At 40.5% G+C, this 25,333-nt stretch overlaps 1 protein-coding gene across 2 annotated transcripts in view; it reads right to left on the reverse strand.

The window, feature by feature from the left end:
* CFI (complement factor I) overlaps window positions 1-19,244 on the reverse strand; it is a 40,617-nt gene extending 21,373 nt beyond the window's left edge. Inside the window, exons 1-6 of one of the 2 annotated variants that reach the window (XM_075286736.1) lie at window positions 19,025-19,244; window positions 11,257-11,503; window positions 10,221-10,383; window positions 9,067-9,242; window positions 4,171-4,281; window positions 1,011-1,118 (exon numbers count right to left, since the gene is read on the reverse strand). In XM_075286736.1, coding sequence (XP_075142837.1) covers window positions 1,011-1,118; window positions 4,171-4,281; window positions 9,067-9,242; window positions 10,221-10,383; window positions 11,257-11,503; window positions 19,025-19,087 — 868 coding nt within the window. In that variant the 5' untranslated portion in view covers window positions 19,088-19,244. Of the gene's footprint in view, window positions 1-1,010; window positions 1,119-4,170; window positions 4,282-9,066; window positions 9,243-10,220; window positions 10,384-11,256; window positions 11,504-13,865; window positions 13,913-19,024 lie in introns of those variants that run through there. The other variant, XM_075286743.1, reaches the window with a different exon arrangement.
* Between the last annotated feature and the right edge of the window lie 6,089 nt (window positions 19,245-25,333).

Genomic DNA, 25,333 nt, shown 5'->3' on the forward strand with positions numbered 1-25,333 from the left:
TGTGAAACCAGTTTTTTTTAAATCTGGACACAGAGTTGAACATGCAGTACTCTGTGTCCGGTTTAAAAAAAAAACGGTTTCACAGCGGAGAGCATAAAACGCTCACCGCTGCTCACGGCCAGACCCGGTCTGTGGTTTCCGTCTTCTTGCATGCAGAAGACGGAAACCACAGAACGGAGACCCGAACGCAGGTGTGAACCTAGCGTTACTCCAATACATACTATTGGCTGCACAAATCCATATTGGTTTCAGCTGGAAACATCCATGTCTTTGTTGACTGATGTCATTAGACCAGTAGACATGATAATGCTACATGAAAAGATAAATGCTTCATTTCTGACACCCACACACTTTATGAGAGGCTCTAGACACCCTGGATCAATACGTCCAGCATCCCAGGCCTGACATACTGTCTTCAGCTATAGTTTGTTGGTAGGATTAAGCGCTATGTCCACACTCCTTTTCCTAGGCAGGATCTCCCTCTCATCTTACCCTCTGACTTATGCACTATAGTGCACTCCATTCCCTTTTTTCTTTTTTTGCCTTTTTATCCTTTTCATTCTATTTTGCCTTTTGGACGGATTTTATGAATGACCTTCTATTTGCTCTTTTGATATGTTTTTGATATCATTCAAACAACACCTTTGAAACTATATGTAAAGTGGTATTTCATGCATGTGCAAATGAGGGAATGTGTTTGGAAGTGTGCTTTGGTTTGTCTGGGCTTTTGTCTCCTGCAGATTCATGGCAAAGCCCTTTGTCCCTCACTTGCATGTGGATAAAATGCAGATTTACACTGGCGTAACCGAGGCTGTAACTTAATCTTCGATATTGGGTTTTTTTTTGTTTGATTGGTGTGCTGCAATTTACTAATGCCAATATCACGTAGATCTGTGTGCCATTTATATGGATAAGCCACATTTTTGTCAACGCAAGACTTAAAATAGGTGTTTTAAATATATTTCTATTTCTTGCTATGTAGAATAGAAGGTGACTTCTTGTTATTTTACCTTTGCAGTTGACTTCATCTTCTCCAGTGATACAATCCACCTCACCATTGCACATATATTCCCTTGGAATACATGTATCTGACTTACAGTGAAAACTATTTGCACATTCTGAAATGACACAAAAGAATATATAAAATAAGAATAAAAAAAATATATAGTTCAAAAATACAAGAATCTAAATGGCAGGCAAGCCAGAAGACATAAAGTTGACTAAGATCTGCCTCATTTTTTTTTTTTTTTACAATATACACTACATGACAGCATGTCATTTACCTGACTTAAATGGGAATATGCAAAGGTACATGAAATGTAAGGAACTGATGAATATAACTGAGTGCTAGCTGTATTTGGCTATCTCTGTTAGAGACTTTAATGGAGAGGCAGCAATCATGCTCAATTGCTCCTTCATTAATAATCCTCATCACTGCAGCTAGGCGGTAGAGAGGAATAGGGAGCTGGGGATCCCCGTTATAGTGATCATAGGGGGTTCTAGCAATCGGGTCCTCAGAAATCAGACATCTATCTCCAATCTTGTGGATTGTGAAACAACCTGTTTAATACCCAATTAATATCATTATATGTTGTTACGACTTATTTTGCACTAACATATTTCACAAAGCTGTATATAAATTTCACCTCTAGGTTCACACATGGGCCTGTATTCCATTTGGGGTTTCCCTCCACATACCTGCTTAAAAAAATGTGGATAGAAAAATCCTACAAGTAGGACTTTACTCTCTGCATTACTCAGGCAGAAATTGGGTGGAAACACAGCAGACTCCACTGTAGCCTACGGGGTCTGGGGGTTTCCATGAGTAACCACTTTTTGTTTTAAATTCTGTCTTTATTACAAGTAAGGGCTCGTTCACATCTGCGCCCGGGGTCTTCATTATGCAGGTTTCTTTTTCCTCCACGAAACTGGGCAGGAGACGGAAACCAGCAGTCAGTTTTCAAACCCATTCAAATGAACGGGTTTGAAAAGTGTCTGGCTGTGAGCGCCCATGAGCGTTTTATGCTCCCGCGGCGAAACCGTTTTTTTTACACCAGACACAAAGTCGGACATGCAGGACTTTGTGTCTGGTTAAAAAAAACTATTTTGCCGCGGAGAGCATAAAATGCTCACCGGCCGAACACGGTCTGACAGGTTTCCGTCTTCTGTCTGCAGAAGACGGAAACCTGATACGGAGACTGAGACGCTGGTGTGAACTCAGCGTCAACGCTTTTTACGCAGGATAGGTTTCTGTTCTTCCCACTTAACCTAGCCCTGGATAGGTTTCCATTCTATTGTTGTGGTTTATTTTTACACGAGTCTCTGCTTTTTAAGCGGGATAGGTTTCCGTTCTCTGGGTCCATTCACATGGAGTAAAAAGGTGAGGAATTTGGTGTGGAATTTTCCACACTGAAAAAAGCCTCCCATTGATTTCAATGGGTTCTGCTAGCTTTTTTTTCCACTAGCGGAATTTTCTGCTAGTGAAAAATTCCACTAGTGGAGAAAAAAAAACTAACAAAACCCATTGAAATCAATGGGGGGCTTTTTTTTTTTCAGCATGGAAAATTCCACACCAGATTTCTCACCATTTTCCTCCATGTGAATGGACCCTTTGGGTCCCCAAGTGGACCTGAAGAATGGAAACCCAGGTGCAGGTGTGAACCTAGCATAATATCAATTCCTGTTTCTCTTGGGTTTCACAATCTGATCTTAATAATGGCTTTGTCATAATTTAGGTACATCTTATAGCATGGCCAGTGTCCATATTAAAATGTGCACCAGCTCCTTGCTGGCATAGATTTTTGGAATCATTTATGCCAGAAAGCATGTGGAAATAATAGTAAATTGATCATGGCTGATTGTCCTGCCAGAAAATTGGCAAGGGTGGTGTAAAAACATTAAATATTAAATCTGCGAGGGTCTGACACCCGGGAACCCCACGATCACTGGAACTTAGACAACGTGAGCTGCAATACCTACATATACGAACTGTAGCAGTGAGTGTAGGTATTGCAGCGCTGTCTAATTGAACGCTATAGTTTGTATGGCGAGTGAGCAGCGCGGCTTGCAGTATGTAAACAATACAGAAAGCCATGCTATATGGGTAACGGTGATCTGCTACTTCACTGGTTCCATTGCAGTTGGAACTTTATCTCACCGTTCATGAGCATGGGAAGAAAATGCACATCTTGGGAGACAGATTTGCATATTCTTCCCATGTTCCCTTGCAGTGGAGCAATAATGCAGTTTTGCAGCCTGATTTGCTATTTAAGCTCTGTAATGTCAGAACGGAGTATCAGGCAGGGGGCGTCATTCAGAGCTCAGAATCACACCACTTGCCTGCCCCTGCTTGACACTGCCCTCATAACAATACAGAGCCTAAGTAGCGAATCACAGAGCAAAATTAACAGCATTGATCGTTTGGAAACAATGAGGGCTAGAGGCAGTGGCGTAACTAGGAATGGCGGGGGCCCCGTGGCGAACTTTTGACATGGGGCCCCCTAACCAACACTGATGCCGAAGAACTCGACCGACCCCCTCCTCCGCACTCTATTATGTCTCTTAGTAAGCCCTGCACACAGTATTATGTCCCTTAGTGGCCCCTGCACACAGTATTATGCCCCATAGTGGCCCCTGCACACAGTATTATGCCCCATAGTGGCCCCTGAACACAGTATTATAGCCCATAGTAGACACCCATAAACAATTATTATAATAATCGGAGACCCGGGGGAATGAAAACATAAAAAAACTACTGTTTCTTACCTGTCCCCAGCAGCAGTAGCGGCTGTCATCGGGCCCCTAATGTCCCGGGCCCTGTGGCAGCTGCCTCCACTGCTATGGCGGTAGTTACACCCCTGGCTAGAGGTCAGAATCAGTGCAGCGGCACTTGTTAACAGATGCTAAAAACTGGAGTTGGTAGAGGTGGTGAATGGCCCTCTAACACCACAAAAGTGGCAAAGGCCTATAATTGTGTGCCCCACTGTATTTAAAGGTTACATAATATTCATCCCTTTCCCAATATTATTAACTGTACATCATAATGTTGACACCAGTCTCAGGACTGCAGCCTGATTTCTACACCACTAATGTCAGCAGTATTACAATGCTGAGATCCCCCCTGCAGACCAAAATTTAAAAAATAAAAAAATTCACAAAAAACTCAATTACCTGTGCAGCAGAGTTCATCACTGAGATCTCCACAATCATTTTGCCCATTGCAAGTTCGATTACGATCAATGCATTTTTCATTGACACAAGAGAACTGATCTTCGTTGCATTCTGCAATGACACAATAGCACATTAATCCAGAATACTAAATATGCCAGACCTTTGAAATTTGGTGAAACGACGTACTTATTTTATATATAATTTGTTTTACAGTAATTAAATACTTAGCCATATTGCTAAAGTTATCATTTACTATAACCGTGCCCCCATTGGCATGATTAAATGCCCTCATCTAGACATCGTCAATGTGGCACCCATGGGAGACCTGTAATAATTGATCTCTTCTCGATTTATATAGTTTGTTTGGACACTCAGCAGCTCCCTTTTTTCCCCATAAATTTGACTATTAGGTTAATGTTATGGTTAGTACATTTATCCCATGATGGATTAACATGACTTCTGGACCATCAAGTACCTGATGGAATTTTACTATATTATTTTTTCATTAAAGGGGTTGTCTGGGAAGTATTAATTTACATACCTGGTCCTCTGGATGTTGATGATGAACCATTTGACCTTGGATGAGTTTGGCCCCCCTGGGTTGGTCCCTGATCTCACCAGTAATTATGGGGGTTGTCTGACTATAGTAAATCCAGCCCCCATAGCACTGGTAATTAATTACCTGTGAGATTGGGGGGTGGGGAGGGGATGGAGCGATCCAGGGGGCAGAGCAACCTACTTCCTGATCACATGACCCAGAGGTTGTGACGTCACTGGAACCAGGGCCGGTTTTAAACAAAAGGGTACCCTGAGCAAAATTAAAAGTTGGACCCCAAATATTGAAATATTGTACCTACTACATAGTCATATTCTGTTAATGGGATGTGCTGCTGTGCCTATCACTGGTATTTACAGTGTTGTTCCTAATGTCTTTAAGGCTGGGGCCCCACACTGTGAAAACGCAGCGTTTTGGCCACCTCAGAAATACAGCAGCAAAAAAAAAACGCTGCATTTTACAGTACCTGCAAAGTGGATGGGATTCTGGCTAACCTCATCCATACAATGCAGAAAAAAAACCTGCAGTGGAAAAGTTGCATTTTCAAAAACACAATTATACCTGCGGAATTGCTGGAACTTTCTGTATAATAGGTGCAGAGAGTCTGCAGAGGAAATCTCTGAGATCACAATTCATAACGCTGCAGAAAAATACACAATGTGTTTCTGTCGCAGTCTTTTCCATAGCATGGTGCCTTAGCCTAAAGGCGTTGTAAATATGCAAGAAAATTTTCTTTCATCGCCAAACTAGTTGCGAGTGATCCTTTAAAAATCAGGTGCACAAGCAACAAGGCATATGTCTACCTCTACACGCAATACTACACGCAATAAACCATTTCTATACATATAGAATTATCAAATAGGACTGCTATAGCAGGACTAAATACTGTCATGTCACGTAGTGACCACTATACCTGGGATAAATACTGTCACGTCATCCACTGACCGCTATACCAGGACTAAATACTGTCAAGTCATCCACTGACCACTATACCAGGACTAAATACTGCCATGTCACCCGCTGACCGCTATAACAGGACTAAATACTGTCACGTCATCCACTGACCGCTATAACAGGACTAAATACTGTCACGTCACCCGCTGACCGCTATAACAGGACTAAATACTGTCCAGTCACCCGCTGACCGCTATACCAGGACTAAATACTGTCATGTCATCCACTGACCACTATACCAGGACTAAATACTATCACGTCATCCACTGACTGCTATAACAGTACTAAATACTGTCATGTCATCCACTGACCGTTATACCAGGACTATATACTGTCATGTCATCCACTGACCGCTATACCAGGACTAAATACTGTAAACGTCATCCACTGACCGCTATACCAGGACTAAATACTGTCACGTCATCCACTGACCTCTATACCAGGACTAAATACTGTCACGTCATCCACTGATCGCTATACCAGGACTAAATACTGTCATGTCATCCACTGACCACTATACCAGGACTAAATACTGTCACGTCATCCACTGACTTCTATACCAGGACTAAATACTGTCACGCCATCCACTGACCGCTATACCAGGACTAAATACTGTCACGTCATCCACTGACTTCTATACCAGGACTAAATACTGTCACGTCATCCACTGATCGCTATACCAGGACTAAATACTGTCATGTCATCCACTGACCTCTATACCAGGACTAAATACTGTCACATCATCCACTGATCGCTATACCAGGACTAAATACTGTCATGTCATCCACTGACCTCTATACCAGGACTAAATACTGTCACATCATCCACTAACCGCTATACCAGGACTAAATACTGTCATGTCATCCACTGACCACTATACCAGGACTAAATACTGTCCAGTCACCCGCTGACCGCTATACCAGGACTACATACTGTCATGTCATCCACTGATCGCTATACCAGGACTAAATACTGTCATGTCATCCACTGACCTCTATACCAGGACTAAATACTGTCACGTCATCCACTGACCTCTATAACATGACTAAATACTATTGCGTCACACGCTGACTGTGAATGGCCATGTGATTGACACACCACAGCATGTTACAAGACAGATGACTGTGCTAGGACCATAACAAGCTGTGCACATGACCGTAAACTGATTTTTATCCACCGAAGTAAACAAAATGGAAAAGAATGCCAGCAAGCAGATTTAGTAACCTGAGAGGAATTAAGGGTGGTTTTTTTTTTTTGGTTTTTTTTTTTGGGGTGGGGGAGGAGAAGGTATTTTAGTGTTATTAATGGGTTAATAATTGCACCAAAATACTTTTAGCAGTGTTTTGAGGAAGTGATGCTTCATGCCAGAAGACTAAAGATTTGTAAGTATGATGGGAACGGGGAGGGGAAAGTTTTGGTGATGCTTCATTTCCAGAAATGCAGAAACGAACATCACCAGATCATCAGAAAATGTGCCAGGAATATTGGTAAATGTAGATTTTTTTTTTTTTTAATTAACTCAATTAGAAGTTAGGAAGAAGGAGGAGGGTTTAGTATAGGGAATAATTTTAAATGTATCCCGGACAACCCCTTTAACCCCTTCCCGCCGACGGCATTTTTTGATTTAGTTTTTTTGTTTTTGACTCTCCCCCTTCCAAACCCCATAACTTTTTTATTTCTCCACTCTCAGAGCCATATGAGGTCTTAATCTTTGCGGGACAAGTTTTTCTTCATGATGCCGCCATTAATTATTCTGTACAATGTACTGGGAAGCTGGAAAAAAATTCAGAATGGGGAGATTTGAAGAAAAAGTGCATTTCTGCGATTTTCTTATGGGATTCGTTTTACAGCGTTCACTGTGCAGCCAAATTGACATGTCACCTGTATTCTATGTTTCGGTACGATTCCGGGGATACTAAATTTGTATGGTTTCATTTACATTTTAACCCCTTAACAAAAATCCAAAACTGTGTCATTTTTTTTTTTTCTAAAAGTCGCCATATTCTGACAGCCGTAACTTTTTTATACTTCCGTGTATGGGGATGCATAGGGCGTCTTTTTTTGCAGGGCCGGGTGTACTTTTTGGTTATATCATTTTGGAGAATTGCTTTTGCTTTGATCATTTTTTATTCACATTTTTAGCAGAGGCAAAACAGTGAAAAAATGGCGGTTTGGCACTTTTGACTTTTTTTCCCGCTACGGCATTTACCGTACAGGAAAAAATATTTTTATAGATTTGTAGAGTGAGCGTTTTCAGACACTGGGATACCTAACATGTATGTGTTTCACAGTATTTAACTACTTTTATGTGTGTTCTAGGGAAAGGGGGGTGATTTTAATTTTTAATACTTTTAAATTTTTTTTTTTTTTTTAATTTATTAGACCCCCCTAGGGGTTTTTGAACCCCAGGGGGTCTGATCACTAATGCAATGCATTAAGATAAGATAAGATATTCCTTTAATAGTCCCACAATGGGGAAATTTCAGTGATACAGTTTCATAGATGGTACAGTAGTATATAACAGGAGAGAAACACATACAAGCTCATGGCAGATAGAGAAATCCTAGGAATCAGAGCAACTAAAAAAAGAAAGAAACACAGACACACTGCAGGATCATTTAGTTCTCTGTGCGGATTGATGTTAATAATAATAATAATAATAATAATAATAATAATAATAATACAGCCGACTTGGTTGTAGGACACGAGGAGGGGGGTCACAGCATGTAGATATAACAAGCTAATGCATTACAATATATTGCATAAGATCGTCATTTCTTTTGAAGGCTGCATACAGCAGCCTGCAAAAGAAAATCACTGCAGACAGGCCTGGGAGCCTTTACAAGGCTTTGACCGAGGCGCTGGAGAGCTTAATGCTAAAATGTTATAACTTTTCATTATACAAACAATAACATATTTTCTAAAACTGGGCAACCCCTTCAAAATCTATTTCTTACTCTTTAGCCTCAGTTATGCAAAGACACCATTTTGGGAGTTTTCCTATTATAAAGACTAAACTAAAAAACAGACCCCATAGACTATAATGGGGTCCGTGTGCTTTCCACGGGATGTCCACATGAGTCATGTGGAGAGGAAAGTAGTTTGTGAAGTACTTTTCTCTCCGCATGTTCTGTGCAGACACCGCACGGAAAACACATGGGCCCCAATATAGTCTATGGGGATTGTGTGCTTTCATTGCTCACCGCTTTTTTATGCGTTCGTATTCTGTTCAAGGGTCCCCAAGCAGACTCCCCGTATGGAATACCGAACGCAGATGTGAACCGGGCCTTATTCTTAATCGCAGGCCTGACTATTGACCAGAAAAACCATGACAGAAAGATGTGTGTATTTTATTTTATGTCTAGATGTGTGAATTTAATACACACCAGTTGTCTTCTTATAACATGAAACACCAGCTCGCTTATTCGTTGCACTTTTGCTCTTCTTAATAGCGCATTCAGCCAGCGTGGTCTCAAATCCTCGGCATGTCACCTGAAGACACTCCTGCTGATTTTGGTCATCTTCTGAGATATTGTTCTGTAATTTCTGACTAGAAGCACCCCTGGACAAAATCAATAAAACAGATTGCATAGTAATGTATAAGGCTATATAATAAGGCTGTTTAGGAAATCCAATCTGTATTTTAAAAAATATTTTTTGGAGAAAATTAGTCATTATTCTGCAGGGGGTTTTTCTGCCATGTAAAATTCCCATTTCACCTGTCTAGATTACAGAATGTTAGCAGACTTCATGAAGATTTTGCAAGGTCTGTTCTGAAATTCTTATCATAACCTGTGTGAACATGTGCTGAGCATGGGGTTTTCCCATCTGTAGGAAATGGCATCCCTTCCAGATCACTGGAGATGAGACTGCCAAAATCCCCACACCCCTAAGGACTAAAGGACTGCAGCTATTGTGAGTTCTCTCTTTTATAACTTTGCTCTCAACTACTGGCTATGGAGGGAATTGCAGGATTGCCCCATTCATTTAGAGCTGCGTTGCACATCCCTACACAGTGAGGATTCTGAAACACACAGTCCTAACAGTTCTATATCAAATCATACAGTATTGTGTGTTGAAGGAGGTCTAAAAAGTTTTCTGATGTTGGTAGGTGTCCTAGTAGAAGTAAGCATGACTGAAATTGGTCATGGTAGGTGCTGAAATGAGGCCCAGGAGACATGATTAATGACAGAGTGACGCTAGGTTCACACTAGAATCCGGTTCTCCGTCGTTTGGGACTGCAGGGGGCTCGAAGGACAGAGAGCCTGTCCATTGTTACCAGCGGACCCCATAAACTATAATGGAGACTGCTGAATTTCAGCTGGTTTTGCTCATTCACTTCACGTTTTGTTAACTGAGAAATCTAAAGTACAGTACTAAAACTTCTCTTTCGTGAAGCGTTTTCTCACAGTACTGTTCATTGGTGTTGATCAGAGTCATTTGCTAGTTATCGTCCATTTTCAAGACTACCACTAAGCCACTAACATACCATTGTAAGAATGGTCTACTAAATAACATGAACAGTTGTATTGTAACTTACTGAGGAAATTCAAGTTGTCTGCAGGCTACATTGGCTTCTGTGATTGTCCATTTCTCAGAACACACAAAGAATTCACTATTTTCATTGGGTAATTGTATTTTTACAATACCGTTGTTTTTAACTTTATCTCCGTTTTTATTTTTCAAAGACATTACAAAGTTACCTAAAATGTAAAGAAAATAAAATGCTTGTATGTTATGTTGTAATTGATAACATAATGTTCATTAATTCAGCTATTACTGTATATGTAAACTTTGAAAATGGTTTTCAAGGTTGCATTGGACTAATCCTTGTAGAAAGTTAACCCTTTGTATTATTAATGATAAGGTTCTCATAAATCAGAGTGTCACTTTCCCCATAATTTTTTGCCTGCAAAATAGCCCAATCTATACTTAAATGAGCTAATCTCACAAAATGGTGTATAGATCTATTTTAATTTGGATCTTTGTCCTTTAGAAATCTCATTTACAATGTTTGACCAGTTTGACCTGGAAATATTAAAAATGTGGTGCACGTCGGTAACAACAGACACGAGATTCACACTAGCGCTGGCTCTCCGTTGTTTTAATCGCTCCTCATTTGGGGGCATAGATGCCTGATAGGCGGTCCGTCTCTGTGATTGACTGCTCACTATGGAAGGAAGGCTGTCACTCACTCATAAGACCGCATATCAGATTCCTGAGCAAGAATTTAAATGAATGAATTACAAGTTATACTGAATATTTACCCACACAGCTATATATTAATTTGCACAGCTCATCCTGCTCTATCATATAGTGCCCACAGATTGAATGGGATGTTCATCATGGCAGGTTCCCTTTAATTGCAATGAATACAATATCAGATTCTTCTAGCTAAAGAAAAATTGTTCATAAAATATTGATTCTAAAAAAATACTTAATAAAATGAATATCACACACCCTCAAACACATCTATCGTGTTGTCCAAGGTGGAAGCAACTAGGAAATCGAAACAGTCATTGTATATTTGGAAATCCAATGTATACAATACATAGCAGAGATTTTGATGTTCTCACCATTGCATGGAGACGCAGAAGAAAACTGGTATTTGGGGTTGGAGCATTCAGCACTCTTTAACTGGCAGTAGCTCTGAAATGATTTGCTGCCACTGCAAGCTCCCATGGTCTTATTTCGAGGACACTGGTAAGGTATCTTACAAATACAATTTCCATCCACACATCTCTGCCACGGAGCACAAAATACTTTATGACATGAATTAATTGTATACTTCTCATCCCAACATGTTTTCTGTGACACTGCACCCTGTGAAAGACAACAAGATGTTACCAAAGTGAAATATATCAGCTACAGTTCTCAATCTGTGTGTTTATATGCTTAGGTATGTTTATATTGCTTTTCAATGTGTTGTTAGGTAGTGAATTCCCCTGATACTAAAGCATTGACAGTACTGTCTGGTTTAGGGGGGTCAACAACATCTTTCTTTGATGATATCCTGTTTTCTTATATAGAAACTTTCCAGGGAACACTAATATACTAAGAGAATGTGGATTAAAACTTCACTTTTATTCGCATACTTCCATGAAATAGTGTGCAGGATTATTCCTAGTTGTTCAGCTCTTGCTATCGGTCCGGCCGAGGGATACCTTTTTTCCTGTGCGCTCATTCCCCAGGATCTGATCGGCTACACGGCTATTCTTTCGAGACACCAACGTCTGACAAGTGAGTAAATGTGAAAACTTTTTTTTTTTTCTTTACCATCAGTTAGGAGCTGTGAGCAATCCTATATTTTTCTATAATATTAAAATACTGTCAGACATGTCAGGGGATAATCTCTTTATGGACATGAATCACTCCCTAAAGCTGGCTATACATATTAAATTATTGAAGGGCTAAGCTGCCAATTTTTTTAAATTTTTTTTTTAAATGTAGATTGTGAGCCCCATTTAGGCATCACAATGTATGTTTTTTTCCCTATTAGTATGTCTTCGTAGAATGGGAGGAAATCCACGCAATTACGGGGAAAACATACAAACTCCTTGAAGATGATGTTCCTGGCGGGATTTGAACCCAGGACTCCAGTGATGCAAGACTGCAGTGCTAACTACTGAGCCACTGTGTTGCCCCTAAGCTGCCAATTTTGGCAGGTCTGGTCAATCATTTAATGGGATTTCCCAACACAGCCCATATTGGGACAGATAAGGACTTCAATGGCCCTATCTTTTTACTTGACAGTGCGGTATAGGCTAGTGTAGGTTGAAATAGCTGTTGGCTGAATGTTTGGATGATAGTTATCTTCTATGTATAGTCTGAATAAACCCCTGCACTACGTAGAGATAAACTAATGTCAGTTTTCTCATTTAATGTTATTGAGATGTTTCTTAAATTATGCCATGAAATTTCTTTTGAAGAGTTGCAGTATGCCTTCAAATATCTTAGACAAACATCAGTTAAAAAATACAAAAAAATGTTTATCTGACAATGTAGTAATATATTTCACAACAGTTCCTGATAAATGTGTGTTTAACTATCCAAATATTTGCTTTGGTCTAGGAGACATATATGTTACACAAGCTTGTAAATAAGCCACAGAAAGTGAACTTAATAGGAATACAGGGTCAAGGATCGACAACGGGCTTCTTCTAATAGTAGATTTCCTTTTTAGTGTTTTATCTCAATTATGAAGCATAGCTCAGATCTGAACAAGGCACTATGGTGCAAAATTATAGAGCAAATCCACATAATATGCAACAGTAACATTTTATTTTTGTGTACTTTAGAAATTTACAGCCGTTAGGGACGTTTTTGTTTTTTTTTTAAGACTGACCCTAAATTTGTCATGCGTACAGAGTCAAACTTCAGTGGGGCCACATTATTGGCTGCTAAATGGGCAACCAGTTTCTACTCCAGAGTCAGTGCAGACAATAGATATTCTTCCCCGATTCACTTTTTGAATGGTTTTAAATTATACAGGTGCAGTGATGTCATCACTTCTGGTCATGTGAGCTTGAGGGTCCATTCGCACGGAGGAAAATGGTGAGGAATTTGGTGTGGAATTTCAGCGCTGAAAAAAAAGCCTCCCATTGAAGTCAATGGGAGGGTTTTTTTTCAGCGATGCAATTCCACACCAAATTCCTCACCATTTTCCTCCGTGTGAATGGACCCTGACAGTGGAACAAATAACTAGGCAACTTTTTTTTGGTGGTGGTGGTCAGTGCGGTGGGAAATCTCTAGGTAACTTGTGCAGTTACAAAATTTTTCCTATATTCTATTAAAACAGTCCTATAGCACCTCACCTACAAAATTATTTCAAACCTATACCCTTTAGTAATAAAGAAAGTACATTATTGTAATTGAACTATATTTTTACATGTAGTTGTTAGATAACCTAACCAGAGCTGTAGTAGGTTCTGTATCTAAATACATAAAAGTAACTTGTTGATGTTACCCTGACACCCATTACCTGTGCCACATACCTGGTTACCCCTCCCTAGCTACACCCCTGACTAAACCCCTTTCTCCCTTTTACCAAAGAATGAGGAAAGGTAATTTATTTTTTTTTACCTCTGTTAAGGAAGATCCAACCATAGGAGTCCCATTGACTACCAATTTAATTTACAATCTATAAACTTTTGAGAATCCTTTCAAAGTTTAATTTTATACTTACATCAACTTCATAATATACTTTTTGGTTTAGTCATTTTAAGAGCAAGCACAAGCTCCTGATGGATCAGATTGTTCACAAGGACCATGCAAGATTTGTGGCCGGTAGGGAAGCAAAGGATAACACGACTAAGGTTGTTAATTTAATCCATAGAGCCGCTTAGATGGTAGACATCTCATGCGCCTGCTGAAAAGGCCTGCGATCGAGTCAGTTGGTTATTTATAGAGGAGACCCTTAAGCATATAAGCATATGCTGCAGTGGATCCACTCACTTTATTCTTGCACTATGGCTAAAGTGAATGTGAATAGGTTCCTCTCAGAGGACTTTCATATTAAAAACGATATGAGATGGATCTGCCCACAGTCACCTCTCATATTCATATTACCCTTAGAATACCTCCTCCGTCAGATACGGGCAAACTCGGACAACTTGGGTGTACCACTGCAGACATCTGAGGTAAAAATCATGGGATACGCAGACGACTTTTTGTTTTTTGTTACAAATTCAGCAATAACTCTGCTAAACTTGAGAGTGGCTCTCCAGCCCTACTCCAAATTGTCCAATTTCAAGAGTAATTTTGCTAAGTCTGAGGCAATGTATATCACGCTTTCGCCTGTATTGGCTTCCACATTGGCTCCTGTGCTATCTAGATACAGATTTAACTGCTAACCCTAAAGACATTTTCAATCTGAATTTTCTGCCCCTCCTACATACAATTACGTCAGACTGCCATATCTGGTCCAAGGGCATTTTTACCTGGCAGAGTGATGCACTATATTCAAGATGAACATAGTGCCTCCCTTTTTTAGGACTTAGGCATCTATCCAGTCCTCATTCATGTGTGGGGAGACCCGCTAAGGATAAGACGGATGCTTCTCACTCAACCAAAAAACTGGGTTGGGTTAACTGTCCCAAAATTAAGACTGTATTACAATGCAACCTATCTGGCCTGCGTCATCGATTTGTGCATACATGCAACAGAGAAACTCTGTGTCCATATAAAACAGAGTTTCACTACAATCCTGCTGGAGATGATTCCATGGCTTGAGCACCCACCACTTAAAGCCCTCTTAAAACATCTGACTATTGGCCCTACATTGCAGGTATGTTCTCATAAGCTGGTTCGTGACCACTTATTCCTCTCTGAGTCTGCTTTCTACCCATTTCTTGGCAATCCAGGTTCACAGAAATGCCATTTTGCACATGGATGAAAGCTTCTTCCAAGTTACCCACATGTATTCAGGATTATAATGGCGGATGCCCCTAGACCCTTCTGTCTACAGGACCTATCTACACTATACATATGGTGTGCCCTCCTGCTGCAAAGCTTTCTCTGCACACTGTCATCCCCAACCACATGTCATACTACTATGATATCCTTGGAATCTCTATGCACATACCCTATCAGTCACTTACTCTTTCCTAATAGACTCTCCTGATCAACCTTCCCTGCCATTCCTGCTCAATTGGGAGTTAGACTTAAATCTCAAATTCTTGGCGGAACAGAGAGACTGCATATTTGAGTTGACTCATAAAGTTTCTAAGAGCTCTCAGTTCCAGGATGTGAGCTATAAGCTCCTCTTCACATTGGAGCCGGGTCCCCACCACACTACATACCATGGTCAAACCATGGTGGAGGAGGTGTGTGGTAGGTGTGCTGAACATCATGCCCGACTTTCCCAGAAGCCTTTACTGCATAATGTGGGGTTTTTTACCAAGTCAATTTCTGAGCTATGGACAGCCGTTTCGGTCTGGTTGGACCTCGTCAGCGCAGCGTAGAGAGAACTGACTTGGTAGAAGCGAGAGGCTGAGAGACCAGATTACAGGGTGCTTCCTATAGAGGGCAGCATAACAGAGGCACTGTCTTCCTATTTACATCTTGGGAGACAGATTTGCATATTCTTCCCATGTTCCCTTGCAGTGGAGCGACTATGGCTGTATAAGTCTCCACACACCTAATAGGTGGTTTCTCCTTAAGGAGTTTAGCCAATTTTAGTATGGTCAGTTATGGTTATGGTTAATTTCACCTCTTCCATTACTAACTCCTAAGACAAATTTTAGAAGACCTGGCACTATTAGAAGGAATTGCAGACCTCTCCCCCAGCAAGCATCATAGCCCTGGAACTTTGTGCACTGGATTAGTCCCACCCCCCTGCATGCCCCTTCTCGCCACTGACCCATCTCCCATCACCTGACCCCCCCCCCCATTTGCTGGGGAAATATCTCCATCCTTTTTCTCTCCTTCTTTCTTTCCTTACTCTTTCTTCTCCTTTTTCTTTTCTCTACTGTACCCTTACCCTTACACTCTGATACTTTTCTACCTCTCTATCGTTCATATATCTGTACATTCTGATAGTTTAATATAAGTTATATTTATTATATCTGCTTTGTGCAGAATTATGTGATTGTATGTACTTTCTACCACACGCTGTGTTGCTGTTACCCCTATATGTTATTGTTATCAATAAAAAAAAAGCGCAAGTACAATCTGAAAATAGTGTAGGGAAATAGGTGCAAAATCAAATCCTAGTTCAGCCCACTTTTAACAACTATTGATATATGTACCCTATTGATATATATGCCCTTGTTCATAAAGTAAGACATCAGAAGTACCTAATATTAGAAAACTAGCGTAAATATCAATGCTTAATACATCTCCTGTGATTGAAATTATTGTCGGAAAGTGCTTCACAGTAACTCTTCATGTAAGAAAACAATGATTGTTTTCACTTTTAAGTAAATGGCCCGTAGCCCCTACCACCTAATAATCTTAAGGTTGTGGACCCAAGTTTGAGAAACGCAGCTTTTTTTCGTTGCAGATTTTGCTGCGTTTGTTCTAAGCCAAAGCCAATAATGGCAAAAAAAAAGTTATAGGAAATATATAGGAATCACTTATACCTCTACCTGCTGCACAATACAGTCTTGGATTTGACTAAAAAAAAACGCAGCAAAATCTGCAACAAAAAAGGCTGCATTTCTGTAATGTGGGACCTCAACCTAAGGGTGCATTCACAATGAGTAAACGCTAGCTTATTCTGAACGTAAAACACGTTCAGAATAAGCGGCGTCTAAAGCAGCTCCATTCATTTCTATGGGAGCGGGGATACGAGCGCTCCCCATAGAAATGAATGGGCTGCTTCTTTCACTGCGAGCAGTCCCATTGAAGTGAATGGGGAGTGCCGGCGTATACGGCAAGCTCTGCTCATGCCGGAGCGTACACGCCGGCACTCCCCATTCACTTCAATGGGACTGCACGGAGTGAAAGAAGCAGCCCATTCATTTCTATGGGGAGCGCTCGTATCCCCGCTCCCATAGAAATGAATGGAGCTGCTTTAGACGCCGCTTATTCTGAACGTGTTTTACGTTCAGAATAAGCTAGCGTTTACTCAGTGTGAATTCACCCTAAAGGTGTTATCTGCTTAAGATAATCCATTTTTGCTAAAAGAGTTCCTTGAAGGTTCTATTAGACCTCAAGATATTTCTGAATGAGTTCTAATCAACTACAAAACAGCATTCATTGTGACATACTGGGAAAACGATCAGTAAAGTTATCGTACTCGGGGCATATATTTTCATTGTGCCACAGCAGAGCTTGTATGAATGTTCATTCCTGATAATTGGCTGTTAAATATCCCTGTCCAATTGCTACTTGTGGGCTTTGTCAGAGTGCTAGCCATGGTTTGCCCAGCTAGAGAAATGACCCATTATTCTCTATGGCCTTAAACACACACCAGTGTATTATCACAGGTCTGTGAAGGAGGTCAGAAGCCTGGGGCACAACTCTGAACTCGTCTTATATCTGTTCATTTTGCATTCCTGGGCTCATTGCATGAAATGAATAGATCTATAATCAATGGCATGCAGCTTTTAAGTGTAACTGTCATTTCACCTTTTTTATTTATCGTATAGAGAGGGGTTTGCTGAAAATCTTTGCAATATGCTTTATTAAACTATCATTCTTTTTTTTAGCAGAAAACAACAACAAAAAAAGTTCTAATGTTCTCCTTAGCAACACTCTAAGCAATATTAGGGAAATCTGTCCCATATTCACCCTCTATTGCCAGAATATATAGAAGGAGCAAATACCAAATGCCTGTATTTTTGGTTTTATAGAACCTAGAAAGTGCTTCTGAGATTCTCAGCTTTCACATGCTACCAATACATATTGGTAATAGAGGTTCAGAATCATTCATGCGTGGCAAGCATATGGACCCCATTATAGTCTATGGGGTCCGAGTGCTTTTACAGCACAGCACTTGCAATTGCATCTGTATTCCGTTCGGGGGTCTCCATGCGGACTCTAACTGGACGGAATACCTACACAGGTGCGAACCAACCCTAAGGGAGAATTTTAGAACTTCTGTTTTTTGCTAAAAGAAAGTACAATAAGTTAATAGGGTAAATTACAAACCATGTTCAGATATCACTTCCCACACAACAGCAAACAAAAAAAAAAAAAAAAGTGAAATGACAGTTACACTTTAAGGTTAAAGGGTTTCCTATGCTGGGAAACCAAGTGATCAATTGTAATCTGTGGAGTAACCCAGCAACTGTAAATATTGTGAAAGATGCATGACAGAGTCAGGCTGAGTTAGATGAGAATAAAACGGGGGCTGTTTTTTGCACATTATTGCTGCAACCCCCAGACCATAGACTTCTATAGTGCTCAAACTCAATAAAAAAAAAAAAAAAAAAGTACCTAAACTGAAATCACAAGGAGATGAACAGTTCACGTTGCAAAAAAAGGGAATCTGATGACAACAGCTTCACATATATGATCACTGAATGTTTCCTACTTCTACTTCACTACTGCTGAAGCTTCTTGTCACAATACTTGTGTTCTGTGAGTTGTGCTATATACTGCCGCATTATGTGTTAAACAATTACAGACTAATAGCATAGAATTAATTACACTATAGTACATGCAAATAGCAATTTTATAACAAAAGACAAAATATTACCAAAAGATATAAAAAATATAGTGTTAAGAATATAAGTATATAGAATATATGTTAAGTATAAGAATATAGTGTTGCTAAAATATTGATATATTCAATAAAGCTCCATTTACAGTGTTTTTGGAGTGTGGACACAGGGTTACTGGAGATCAGAATAAGGATCAGTTCACCTGTGTAAATTGTAAATCACCGTAGTATCTTACCAATGTAATGCTGACAGTGATGATGAGGCTTAACATAAGCCATGTTATGCCTGCGATCTTCATCTTGATGCCTCTCACAAACGTCAGTGTCTTTTCTCCCAAAATATCAGTTTGTAGCGAATTTAAGCAGAAATCCTCAATGCTTAATCTTTAACCACTGATCTAACAAGCCGTAGAGTTTTATTTGTAGAAGTACTGTGAGTGTGCACAACACCTGACTGGAATCTGAACCCTATAGATTTAGATCACCATCACAACCCAGGAAGCCTAATCCGATACACAAGGGTCAGAACAAAGACAGCAGTCATTAAAGTTTTCACTGTCATTGTTTCACTATTTTTTATTTCCTTCTTGCATGGAATTTGATTAAGGAGTGGCTGCTTAGTTTTCAGCAACCTTGAGATAATCGCTCAACAAAGGCAAATGTGTTATGTGAAATCTAAACCCTTAAAAATGGAATCAACAATTATTCACGAACTCATAATCCATATTATTGTGTCTCTCTAAACTACAGATTAAAGAGAACACCAGGAGTTCAAGAGGCTTAGCATACGGCTGCCTCTTGTATCTGGAGGTTGGTGTGGGGGAATCAGTGCCAGGAGCCCACCAAGGTGAAATTTGCAGTGGGAGAGATCATGTAGTTATATTTGTAGTAATATTTATTAACGTGTGATTGTTTCACATTGTCTTATAAAACATTGGCTGCATATGAAATGTAAAGATTGAGAGTCCTCAGTAGTTTGATACCTTTTTAATGGCTAACAAAAAATTTCAGAACTGCTATAAGGTTCCTTCATCAGGATATAATAACTAGAGATGATTCGTTTCGAGTAGAATCTATGTGGTCCGTGCGCTTTAACTGCACAGCGCTTGCAGTTGCGCTGATAAAAAGTAACCTCCCTCGTAACCGCAAGCTGCCAGCTCTCCCGACTAGCAAAGACGAGCCTGCAGCAAATCAACACTGGTTCTGCAGCAGGCTCGTACTGGAGACTGCTGTGGTCCGATCTTAGACTCTGCCTCCTCACAGACGAGCCTCCAGCAGAACCAGCGTTGATTGGCGGAATGCTGTAAACTGGCCAATCAACGCTGGTCAATGCATTCTTATGAGAAAAAGTAAGCTCCCTCGTAACAGCAAGCTGCCAGCTCTCCCGACTAGTAAGGACGAGCCTGCTGCAGAACTAGCATTGATTTGCTGAATGCTATACACTGTATAGCATTCGGCCAATCAACGCTGGTTCTGAATCGAATATTTACTGCGAATAGCTAGTAGTAGTCGATCAAGTACAAATATTTCGAATACCGTAGTATTCGATCGAATACCTACTCGATCGAATACTACTCGCTCATCTCTAATTATAACACTATATCTGAAGGCTGCACAGTTTGGACTGGATCTGAACAACAGCTGAAAACCTTCCATAAACAATTCAACCAGTTCCATCCCACCATCAACCTGACGCTCAAGTGCTCCTTATCTGAAATAAGTTCAGACATCGCTGTATCGGAAGCCGATTGACCGCCCAACCTACCTAAGATGGGATAGCTTTCATCCCAAACACATGAAGAACTTCATTGTCTACAGCCAGGCTATCAGATACCATCACATATGTGCAGACCCTGTAGATATGGACAAACACCTGGGTGACCTCAAAAATACATTCTTGAGGCAGGGATACCATCCAAAAACAGTTGAAAACCAAATAGCCAGGGCCACCAGAATCCCAAGATCGGATTTATTAAAGTACAATACCCTGGTCATCACGTACAATCCACATCTGGAGATGCTGAGAGGAATCACACTACATCCACTATTGCAAAAAGACGACCGCCTAAAATCTATATTTCCAGACCTCCCTCTCCTGTGCTATAGACTGCCACCTAATCTCACAAATATGGTTATTAGCAGCTCACTGTCACCTCCAACTAACACAGGAACATTTCTGTGCAGACAGAAAAAGTGCAAAACCTGCCAGCACATACTAACCAACTCCAATCAGCACTACAAGATCCCAGGTACCTTCACCTGCAGCACACCTAATGTGGTGTGTTTAATAATATGTACCAAGTTTCCCACTGGGGGTCTGTATGTAGGAGAGACAGGTCAGGCACTTAGGATGAGGATGAACTCGCACTGTCATACAATTACAGAGCAGAGAATGGACCTTCCTGTGCCAAAACACTTCTGCAATCAAAAGCATAATATCATCAATGACATGAAGATCCTGGTTTTAAGAGGAAATTTCAAAAGCAAAAAAGCTCAACGTGTGTGTGAGTTAATATAAACTAATAACAACCTTTGACACACTCCAAGGGGGGTTAAACCAGTCACATGGTTTTATGTCGTTTTACAACAACTAAACACCACGTCACTGATCAAGGCAATCATAAAACTCAGAGAGCCTTTCAGTGAACGGACATTTTTATGTGTTTATTTACTTGTACTGCTTTACATCAAACCCTGTATTCCAGTATAAACGTGCTTGCCTTCAGATATTGTGTTATATCAGCCTGATAAAGGAACCGAGTTGTTCCGAAAGCTCGCAATATGTCATCATATTTTGTTAGCCATTAAAAAGTTATCAAACCTCTGAGGACTCTCAATCTTTACATTTCATATCCACTGTCTAATACGGTACAAAGATAAATTTTTCTATTGACTGTATATTCATCATGGCTGAATAGACGTGATCATCCCAAACCTTATGCAGTCACCACCAACAGCTTGATGACTGAAATAAAAACACTATTCATTTTGTGGACAAAGTGGGCCATGACCAGAGCTTTATTAACACATATAAACTCAATTTAACTTGGCCTAACAAATTAGCAACTTCCCCATGGGCAATATGGCCATTCCCACTCAACAAAACCAAAACACCCTCGACTCACTCTTGCAGGTCGAATAAAATTATGTCAAAATGTCATAGATTCACATGAATACCACCCTTCAACAACAAATAAGAATTATCACCATCCAGCATGTGGCACCACACCACCATGGACCTAAAAAACTTATATGTGTGAATGTTGAACAATTTCCTTGCATGTTTCCCCATGTGTACTATTAGAAAGAACAGACTGCAAACTTGCCTGCTAATAAGTAAACCCTCAGGCAACAATTATACCCCTAGGAGCACTTTGTTGCCTCACCATCTGAAGGCTGACGAAGGACAACCCAAGCTCAATCCCACAGTGTGACATCAGACCTTCAGAGCTTCCCAGTAGACAAAGGCAAGTGCTGCCTGCCAAACCACTCAATGCCAACCACACACCATTGCCTCTCTGGTTCATCTTGGACTTGCTCACACAAACTTTAACCCTGATTCAAGTACCACTACATCTGAGACCCCAAGGCACCCTACCACCTCTGGAGGATACCAGTTCATCTATCCTAAGTAACAAAAAAAAAGCCAGGGCAAGGGTAGCCCAGAAAACTTAACTGCATAGTCGGGTGAGCACACAAACATCTGTTGTAGCAAAGCAAAAAAAAACAAAACAAAAAAAAAAAAAAAGAACATGCTTTTCAGATGTTCTCAGATACTGGCCACGAAATTACCCCCAGAGAAACTCAACCAAACTTTAGATGCTTTGTGGTGGAGCATGTTGCTGGAATGACAGGACTGTGGATCAAAATCATAACTTCAACTCTACCGCTGATGACTTGGACAGGGATCCCCTCTGACCATTGCTGATGGATGCATCCCCCAGGATTGCTGCATCGGGGAATGAGACAAAACCTCTGCTATTTTACTATCCTTTCTGTGACATGCTTGGCCTGAAATTACATTTTATACTGAGAATAGTAAAGAAATAAATGATGGAGTAACGCTAAACTGAAAGACAACTTGTCAACAAAGAAGTGACCACACGCTCCACCACTATTCTCTTGGTCTAAAAATGAATTGACAATTCTATCACCACATAACTGCCCCGCTACCATAGTAAACAGTCCTAAGGGCCCCTTCACACGGCGTAAGCGCGCCGCTCATTTAGACACATATACACGTGTCCGAGCGCGGCGCTTCAAAACAGAGATCATTGATTTCAATGGGAAGCGTGCGTATATCGGCATATACGTGCGCTTCCCATTGAAATCAATGGGCTCTGTTGTGAAGCGCTGCGCTCGGACACGTGTATACGTGTCTAGAGGGTCATATTCCTTGTCAAACTATCAATGCCTGGACCAAGGAAACCTAACAAGATGAACCCAGAACTACCCCCAAACTGTCTCTGTAAACAGCTACCGATCCATGTTGCATAATTTAGCTTATTGACATTCCATTCAGCCATTAATCTAATGCAAGAAAACTTGCCAAAGTAAAAGATTTCCATGTAATCACTTAGTTGGCTAATGAAATGCTTAGGATGGTGGACCCCCTGGGAATCATACGGCACACAAACACCAACAAACCTAATAAAGGTTGCAATTAAGACAGTGTTACTTCTTTAGCCACCAAGAACTGGTAAATCAAGGTCATTAAGCAACTAAGATATCTGACGGCAAGAGAAAACCATGTCCATTTTAATGAGTTGCCGTCAGATTATCTGAATGCAAGAGGAAACCATGCCCATTGGATTGATTTCTAATCTGGTTATTTTTCAGGTTACAGGACCCTCAATTTTGGCCTGGCACCCCAACACGTTATTCACAGAAGGATTTTATCCAAATTGGAGACACTGATATCAAAAGATGCTAAAACTTCTCTTTTATTAATAAATAAAAAATAAAAGAAATAATTCTTGGGCTAAAAAGATATTTATAAAATCATGCAACACACAGCTTAGGTAAGCAGTATATGTAAATATGCGGCCAATAGATATTTCTTAAAAATAATATAGCTTTGCAGCAGGTGGTCAGGACTATACCCAGTGTATACTGCTGTAACCCTACACTTCTAGATAATCTCAACTCCCTCATCCACATATACATGCAAAAACTAACTCTGAAATGGTTTCTTAAATACTAAATGAGCTGAAACAAAATATGTCTTAACAGGTGTCTCTTCCCCTTGCCCTGAGGCTACTGGCCTAACGCCACACGAACAGGGCTTAGAGGAGAGGATCATCTGTCTTCAAGCTCAAATGAGAAGCCAAATCAGTGCTGTTATAAGCATATAACAAACAAACACTGACAAACCCAATAAAGGTTGCTATTAAGACAGTGTTACTTCTTTAGCCACCAAGGTAAATCAAGGTCACTAAGCAACTAAGATATCTGACAGCAAGAGAAAACCATGTCCATTGTAGTGATTTCTATACTGGTTATTCTTCAGGTTACATGACCCTCAATTTTGGTTGGCACCTCAACATATGCCATCAACAAATAAAAAACCTGCAACAAATACCTGCAAAACTCCAAATTACTAGGTCTCACAAACAAAATATCATACCAGTAATACCTAGTCTCAAAATGAGCCATCCGTTCGAGAAAAGATTCAAACCTCAAAATAATTGCAGAATATGCCATCTACACCCTCGGTCTGGGCCAACTCATAGAATCTCATGGTTTTCAATACCATTGCTATGCCGATGACACCTAAATATGCATCTCTGGACCAGACATTACCTCTCTGTTGGCTGAAGTTCTAGATTATTTAGCGGCTGTAGTCTCCTTTCTCTCTCCCGCTTTCTCAAATTCAACATGGAGAAAACAGAGTTCACCATCTTCGCCCCACCCTGTACAGCCCCTCCACCTGACCCATCTATCAAAGTTAATGGAACCACACTTATCCCTGTCCCACAGGTCCGTTGCCTTGGGATAACCCTGGACTCCGACCTATCCTTCAAGTCGCTGGTTCAATCCCTCAACACCTTTTGCAGGTGTTCAGGTAATTGCCCAACAAATAAAAACAACTAGAGTGATCTGGCAACAAAACAAATGGAGACTCTATGTCAGACTTTGCAAGAAAGGCTCTTCCTCTTGAGATATCTCATGATTAACCCTGGGGGAGGGATAGGGGAGAAAGGTGGTGGATCACACAAAACCTTGCTTGTCACACAAAAATCAAGCCCTCATATGACTAAGTACACAAAAAAATGAGAAAATCATGGCTTTTAGGCCTAGTTCATATCTGTGTTAGGTATTCTGTTCAGGGAGTCCGCTTGGGACCCCCAAATGGAATACTGAACGCATTAAAAAGCATTGAGCAATGAATGTACACAGATCCCACAGACTTTAATGGGGTCCGTGTGTTGTCCACACGAGTCATGCGGAGAGAAAAGTACTTCAAAAACTAATTTCCTCTCTGCATAATTCATGTGGATACTGTGTGGAAAACATATGAGCCTCATTATAGTCTATATGGGATC

This window comes from Leptodactylus fuscus, chromosome 1, assembly GCF_031893055.1.
Source record: "Leptodactylus fuscus isolate aLepFus1 chromosome 1, aLepFus1.hap2, whole genome shotgun sequence".
Classification (NCBI taxonomy): Eukaryota; Metazoa; Chordata; class Amphibia; order Anura; family Leptodactylidae; genus Leptodactylus; species Leptodactylus fuscus.